Source organism: Nestor notabilis, unplaced genomic scaffold, assembly GCF_000696875.1.
Source record: "Nestor notabilis isolate BGI_N333 unplaced genomic scaffold, ASM69687v1 scaffold1311, whole genome shotgun sequence".
NCBI lineage: Eukaryota > Metazoa > Chordata > Aves > Psittaciformes > Psittacidae > Nestor > Nestor notabilis.
Window position 1 is genome coordinate 42088 of NW_009913123.1, and position 7994 is coordinate 50081.

The 7994-nt window shown below is 35.0% G+C and overlaps 1 protein-coding gene across 1 annotated transcript in view; it reads right to left on the minus strand.

Moving 5' to 3' along the window:
- LOC104412163 (multidrug resistance protein 1-like) overlaps positions 1-7770 on the minus strand; it is a gene marked incomplete at its 5' end in the record, with an annotated part of 33242 nt that extends 25472 nt beyond the window's left edge. The window contains 7 exons of the mRNA XM_010022790.1: positions 22-225; positions 414-539; positions 2721-2831; positions 3848-3961; positions 5630-5801; positions 6561-6685; positions 7599-7770. Coding sequence (XP_010021092.1) covers positions 22-225; positions 414-539; positions 2721-2831; positions 3848-3961; positions 5630-5801; positions 6561-6685; positions 7599-7770 — 1024 coding nt within the window. The remainder of the gene's footprint in view (positions 1-21; positions 226-413; positions 540-2720; positions 2832-3847; positions 3962-5629; positions 5802-6560; positions 6686-7598) is intronic.
- Between the last annotated feature and the right edge of the window lie 224 nt (positions 7771-7994).

The window sequence follows — 7994 nt, forward strand, 5'->3', positions numbered from 1 at the left end:
CAGGACAGCTGCTTTGCTTACGCTGGGTAGCTTCATGATGAAGTCATAAGCATTTGCTTCTTTGGTAGCTTTTTCAATCTCTTCCATGGTGACATCCTCACGGCCATAACGAATATTTTCTGCAATAGTAGTAGCAAATAGCACAGGCTCCTGATTCACCACACCAATAATCTCCCGTAGGTATCTTACATTTATGCACCTAATATCCTGCCCATCAATGGTAACCTAAACAAAAGGAAGCAGACAAAAATCCTTCAGTGAGTGTTTTGGTCAAGGAACCTCTCTCCCCAGCTCATCACATGCCTTTTTAGGGGAGACTTCACTGTGTCACTAGAACAAAGGCAGTGAGGCCTAGTGAAAGCTAGACTTCCAACAGCTGTGACACACAGAGTCATATCCTAGAGGTATCTTACCCTGCCTTCCTTAGGGTCATAAAATCTCTGGATGAGCTGAACAGTTGTACTTTTCCCACAGCCGCTGCCACCAACCAGGGCCACTGTCTGGCCGCAACTAACCTGGAGATTCAAGCCCTTCAGTATCTGCATATGTAAGAAAGGTGACCAAAACCAAAACAGTATGTAAAAATGTCAGTGTAAATTTGAAGAAACTTTAAAGACTCCAATAAAATATCCTTCATATTTATAGCAGAATCTGATACAAAAAAAAACATTCAAGTTTGGATAACTAATGACTTCAGCTTAATTTTCCTCATATTTACATCACAATCAATCTTATACCAATGTATTATACAATACATTTCATCATTATCCATATTATGGACCAGTTTGTATGACAAAATAATAATAATATGATAACTACCCATAACTAAAATATAATATAGAAACAATATGATGCCATATTTCTGTATTATGTTGCCTCACTTCTTCCTTTAATGCACCATGCAAACTACAGGAAAACTGTTGTACGGTAGAAATCATGGTTAAAAGTGACAGAATATACTCTGCATTGTTTTGGAGGAAAAGTCATCGACTGCAGTTGCTGGTGGGGCTTCTTTACAACAGTGACATTTCATTTCACAACATATAATATTTTTGTACTAGTCAGCATAAAAGATAGCATTTCACAGTCATGGCGTATACAGAGTTTTGCCTTCCTTGGGACTCTTACAAGGGTATAGGTAGCTCTTTGGTGCTCTTTCATTTTCAAGAATATAACCTGTATTGAGCTGAGTAGTGGAGCTGGAGAACACATGTTAGCAAGTTAGCATGTCCATGCCATGTATGCTTAATTTTACCTACCTTTCTGCTTAATCTGCTCACCTGAGTACTAAGAAGATATAATAATAGGAAAAAAGGAATAAAGTGGTTTTGTTTCTACTTTACACTACAAAAGGTGTATGAGTGTTTGTATGGCTGTCACTACTTTGTACTACTTCTGTGGTTGGAAATACATATTGAAATGGAGAAAAGCACGGGTTTTTTTGCTAATTAGCCTTCTAGAAAGACTAGGCTACAATGAACTATGCACACCTGAATATCAGCAATATGCATCATGGCTAAGTGCAGTTTTCCATACTTAATGGACAGCCATGCACCAATACATTCCAATACTCTCACAATGTACTTCCCAATACCTTGAAGCCCTGTGTCCTTGTCATCATCTCTTTCTTCCTAAATTTCTACCCTCAGTACTACTGCTGCCTCTTCACCCTTAGTATCACTGTCTGTGTGCTTTACAAGTGAAATATATCTCACTGTTTAGCAGCAAGAGGCATAGGTAAATTCTAACATTTAGTATGTCTGATCTTACTATAATTATTCTCTTTACTATAATTTATGAAATTATTATTACTATAATTTATGAAATTATTACTTAATGTTTGGTGTAGCCTTAGCTTCCTATAATTATTATCTCTGAATCCATGGAGGAGAAATCTCTATTCATATCATACCTGTTTAAGCTTATAAAATAATCCACTGAGATCAATAATTGTCTTTTCATTTATATTTCTATATAAAGACAAATCAAGCACATTGACTTAATTTACTTTCGTGATAGAAGGAAAACCCAAAATATTTAACACATTTATGAGTAAAAATGGCTTTAAAAAGAAAGCTCTGTGTCTTTCTGCCTATCAAAAGTAAGTAAGACCCTTTTATCCAGGTAAGTGATTTTCCTTCAATGTAGGGAAGAAAACAGTTACATAGTGCAAAGACTCTTCATGAAAATATTTTCATGAATCATTCAAATGTCTTCTACCTCCACTGCATTAAGATTTTGGATTTATGACAGTGCTTTTTAAAGCAAACTTTGTCTACAAAACCAAATACACATTCTGATCTCTATTCTATATCCAACAAGTGCTTGCTGGGTCTGCTTTCTTTAACTGATTGAGATATAGTCTTAACAGAGCTGCATTGCAGGTACCTCTGAAACCCAATGTGTCATTATTGTTATTACTATACACAACCACTTGGGTTAGATGCATAAATTTTCTTTCTTTAAGTTTTACTGCATAGCCACACTGACTATAGTTTTAGGCAGAAAATTATTCAAAAAACTTAACATGTTTAGAACGTGTTTAGCTAAGGTGTAAACAACTAAATAAAATTCCTGTGATGGCAAAGTAGTTTCTTATAAGTTAGAAAATTAAATTGGAATAGTTGTATTTCTAACAGAATTTTACTTATGGGACTTTTTTTTCTAACAAATGATCCACATGTTTAACCATAGTATGTATAAAGTTTCGTTTACAATACCTCAACATCTGGCCTGGATGGATAATTGAAGTAAACATTTTGGAATTCCAAGTTCCCTTGAATGTGGTCTGGTTTGTAACCTGCCTCTGAATAACTGTCAATTTGAGGCTCCTGTGCAAAATAAAATAAAAATTAAAACCCCTCCAAACAAACAAACAAAAAAACCCAACCAACCAACCAAAACAAACAAAAAACCCCAACCAAACTTATTTCCTGAGGATTTCTTTCATAAAGCAGTCCTAGAGTGCACCATTATTCCGCAGAGATATTAAATGTAATTTTACAGTAATTAAGGTGAGAATTCTGAGATGTTTTGCTGCCTCATTACTACATTACTACTACATTACTACTAATGCAAGAATACTTTTGTAACTTCTCCATTTAAGCTTGTGTGTGATTTAGTACATTGTCTTTAAGACTCTACCACAGCTTGCCATAATTTATTTCACTGCCTGATGATTAAGCTGAACAGGTCATTCAAATGAGCATTCATACACTGTTCATTTATGCCTTTGCCCTTTTTGCTGAAACAATATGTGTGAGAAAGAACCAGTCCACTGACCATTAAGCAGAAAGGGAGTTCTTAATTATGCCTGCTTTTGTTTGCATCCAGGATGGGTTTAGAAGTTGAAGCATGTCTTAACCCAAAATACGCAATTGCATTTCATAGAGCTTCATTAGTTAGTAAAATCTCAGCTTCCCTGACTTCAGACTCTCTTGGCAATTGAAGCACACATCCAGGTTACCAGGTTGGGTTTTATTGATTTGCCAACACTCACACTACTGGTGGTGACAATGATACTTTGAAACCTATGCTCATATACCTACACCAGTTGTAATCACATCTCTGTATTGCACCATAGATGTGCCTTTCATGATAAAACGTTAGAGGATACCTTCAACATTAACTGATTCAGAGACCCACTTTCACCTTTGAAGTAAGGACTAATAACTCTAGAAGACAAAGAGGAACTGACTAATAATTATATAGTCTATCTGCTTTTATGTTTATAATTCTGCTTATTTTACACACTTATTTTACTGATTTCATATCCATGAATAGTGCCTGTACTTTAAAAAGAATGGCATCTCAGTTTTGAAATTAGAGTACGGGCAAAGATACTCACATTGTCTATGATATTAAAGATTGCATAGGCAGCTCCTCTTGCACTAGCAAATGCCTCTATGCTTGGAGCAGTCTGTCCAATGCTGAAAGCTCCGATCAATACAGAGAAAAAGACCTGAAAGAGATGTTTATGGTGACATATTTAAATATTTATTTAAGCACAGAGTTACATTTATTTATTTACATTAGATATCTTAGGGTCAGGAGGCTCCATGTCTGTTGAGAGAAGTTTAAGGAATCTAGAATTAAAGAAAAAAATGAAAGGGTCTCTCTTAAGCAAAGAACAACTCTAAGAAAAAGACTTTTTAAGATTCAGCTGAGAAGTGAGTTCCTGGACAATGTGAATGTTGCAAACATTGATAAAAGTGAAAAAGTGCCTGAGATTTGCAAATTCTATGCCAAAAAATGTATAATCACACTTGATGCCTCAGGATTGATTGTACTGGTTCACTCTTTGGCAAAAAGATGTTCCAAAGCCCAGAAAGTATATTGTATATCTTCCAACGGAACAAAGACAAGATGCAAAGCACTATCATTCTGCTTTCAAAGTGACAGTGAAATAAAAGTACACAAATCCAATTTCTTAATCACAAAGTAATAAAGGGTCTTTCTGCTGGAATGAAAGAGAGTGAGTGCAAGCAAACAAGAAAAAAAAATAAAACAACAACAACAAAAAAAAAGCTTTGTCAGCGAAGCACAGTTTATTGCTTTCAACTACTATAAAACCAAAAGTAATAAAAACACACTGCTTGGAGATCATAATAACAGCCATAGTATGTCAGAGCAAAGGTCCATCACACCCATCATCTTTTCTTCAACAGTGGTCATTCACAGATGCAAATATTAATAAGGTTACACCCTCCCATTCATGTTATAAAAACACCATTCCAACGAACTACAACACAGGCAACAGAAATTACAAATAATAAGAACTGAAAAAATTACACACAAGGGCATGAACCTCAGTGAGATGTTCTGTGTGCCAGCCTGTCTTTAAAAAAATGAAATAGGCAGGTTCAAAAGAGCCAATAACCCATACCAGAGCTATTTTTCACAAATTTCAGTGATTCATAAGTTAAACAAATCAGGTAGTTTAAAAAAAGATATAGATATATACATACATATCAGGACTCCTGGCTAAGCTTCATCATGATTAGCAAAGTTATTCTTCTTACCATATTTGTTTGATAACTCATACAAAATTGGAATTGTTGCCATCAAGAGAAGAATTTAAGTTATGACTTATGAGATATGGTTTTCTTCCTTTTGTTAGACGGTGACATATTTCCCAGTCACATGTGTATTTTTCTCCCCCCTCAATTTCTAAATAATACTGAGAAGTGATTCCAAGCTCTTATGGTGCAAAATATAAGAAAAGTATCAATAAAATTACCTACTTAGACCACACGACAGCTAAAAGAACCCCAGGATGATCTTCTGCATCCTGAAAATACATTCTGCCCCACAAATCCGAAAACAAACAGCAACTAGGAAGGGTACTGTACTTCAGGTTTTGATTGAACTGTTTCTGTATCAATCTGATCTTACGGAATTGAGAAAAGATTATAATATATGCTTCACTTGTCTTGATGAAGATTTTGAGATACTATAGAAACAATATGTAGACTCGTGATGAGAATATTTTTGTTTAGAAGAATGGATGCTATTTTGCTGATTTTGGAGCATAATTAATATTAAACTCAAATAAGTTCCCAATATAACCTTTAATGTATTTTCTTTAGTATTCCTCACTATTACTGGGTATTTACTCATTAATACTTACTGTAAGAACTTTACCAATAGTGTAATCATCAGATAAGACCAAGGTAGTTCCATACCAGAAGGCCAGAGCATATGACGAATATATCAGTAAGAAAGCAGCACCCATAGAAATATTAGCTGTAATAGCCTTTTTTATTCCAATCCGTTTAGCATCTTCTAAATTTTTATGGTATCTGGAAGAAAGATAGAAGTTCAAAATAGACTCAGACTTGTACCACGGCACACAGCACCAAAACCTCTGTGGATTCATTAGAAAAAGAACACTCACAAAGTACAAGAAGATGTATAAAATAAGAGCAAAGGTAATCAGGCACAGTCTTTTCACTGTGGCCTAAAAAGGCTAACATCAGTCAACCTGGTATACAGAAAAAAGGGCACTGCAGTTCAGGAACTGGCATTCAAGTTCCTTAAATAAACTGCAGGTCAGTGAACTTTGATCATGAACCCTTCATGACAGGTTTTGAGATTATAATTGTTAGCTTAAGATGAAAGGTTAAAATATACCACAGGAATGATTTTTTATAGTACAGTGGAAACAGAGACATTGCGTATTAGTACCTTCACAACAACTACTGAGTAATTGTATTACCAAGGGTACCATCATCTCTTCTCATGGCAGGGCCATTTTTTTTTTATTTTTTTTTTTGTCTAAACCTCTCACAGTGTGATGTTTAAAGTAGTCTGTATATTTCCAGAGTAGAGACAATATATCAATCGATTTTGACATTTTCTAGAAAGGTGACTAGTCATCTTTCACCATGTAGTGAAACTTATAATAGCCTGTAACGGACAATTTCCCATTACCTAAAACCACAGGAAGCAAAAGGCTTCCTTGTTTTGACAGATTTTCAACAGCAAAGATACAAGAAAATGTCAAGCCATCTGAAGTGAATACTTTAAAATCAGATGATGAAAGCAAATATTGTTCTTACCTTTTAATTTCCTTTTCCTGTCCTCCGAAAGCTATTACAGTACGGATTGCTGCCAGAACTTCCTCTGCAACAGCACCTGCTTTTGCATATGCAGCTTGTTCTTTGTCAGTGAAAGCAGAGAGAACCTAATACAGGATCAAATATTTTGACTTAAGAAAAACAGAATGAGCTCAAGGACTTCATAATGGCTTTTATCACAGTTACTTTCTTCCCATGTGAAGCCTTTTGATTTTATTATGTATAAGTGCAGAATATTCAATATCAAATAATTCAACATTACTCATTCTTAACAACTAATGAATAGATTTTTCCACTCTGTTTTTGTCCAGTGCAGGAGATTAGATGACTACTCCTACTAAGCTGGTGTGGTTCTTCCCAAGTAGATGTCCTCATCCCTGGCTACCTTAGCCAGAGGGCTCTATAGTTTACACTAGCTGGCCACTGTCCATGAAGACTCTTAGCCAGTAGACACATGTAGCACATGCTTCTCTCCTCTTACTTTTTCTATGATATACTCACTCAAGACAGAGAAGACTTTATGATGACCTTCAAAATAAAATACTATAAAAATCTGAAGGCTTCCAAACTACAAATGCAAGTCACTCCAAACCCATGGTAATTTAGGACTTCTCTCACCTAAGTCTGAAGTTTCTTACCAAAGCTGTTATAACTTTGAAAACAAACTATGCCTGAGACCAAAGTTTCGTCTAATTTATTAACTTACTGGTGCAATTACTCCTTTCAACAGAACAAGCACTCATGTGGATGAAGTTTAACAGTTACAGATGTGGATTTTACTTGCATATCTTGCTCTATTTTCTATATAAAAACACACCATAAAAGCAGAAACAGCTTCAAATCAAACAAGTCTGTCCAGTCTACAGGAAGTACAATATTCGAACTACATGAGGGCATCTAAGGTCTTATGTACACAGATGTTGTCTATAAAACTGTAACTGTCCTAAGCAATACATTTATAGATTTATTTCACTATGTTTCTTTAATATAAAAGCTGACATTGAATGTTTGTTAACCTACCTTTGCCCAAATGGCTGCTGAAAGTCCCAAGACAGGACTGACTGCTAGTATTACAAGAGTTAATTTCCATCCTCTTATGAGACCAACAATAAATCCTGTTATAAATGTTGTTAGTGCTTGAACAAGCATTCCAATTTTGTCACCTATTCCATCATTAATCTTGGAGACATCACTGAAAAACAAATTACATCCAAAATACATAGGCTGGGCCTTAGTCTTTCTCAGACGGAACTTACCAAAATACTTTTCTGATATCATTGTGACAGTCCAGTATCAGAGTATTAGAAGTTCAATCTCTAAGACTCTCCATGAGAAAACTTCTAAACTCAATTTGACAATAAAATAATGAAATTTCATTTCACAATGAAATAATGAAATTTAAAATAATTAAATATA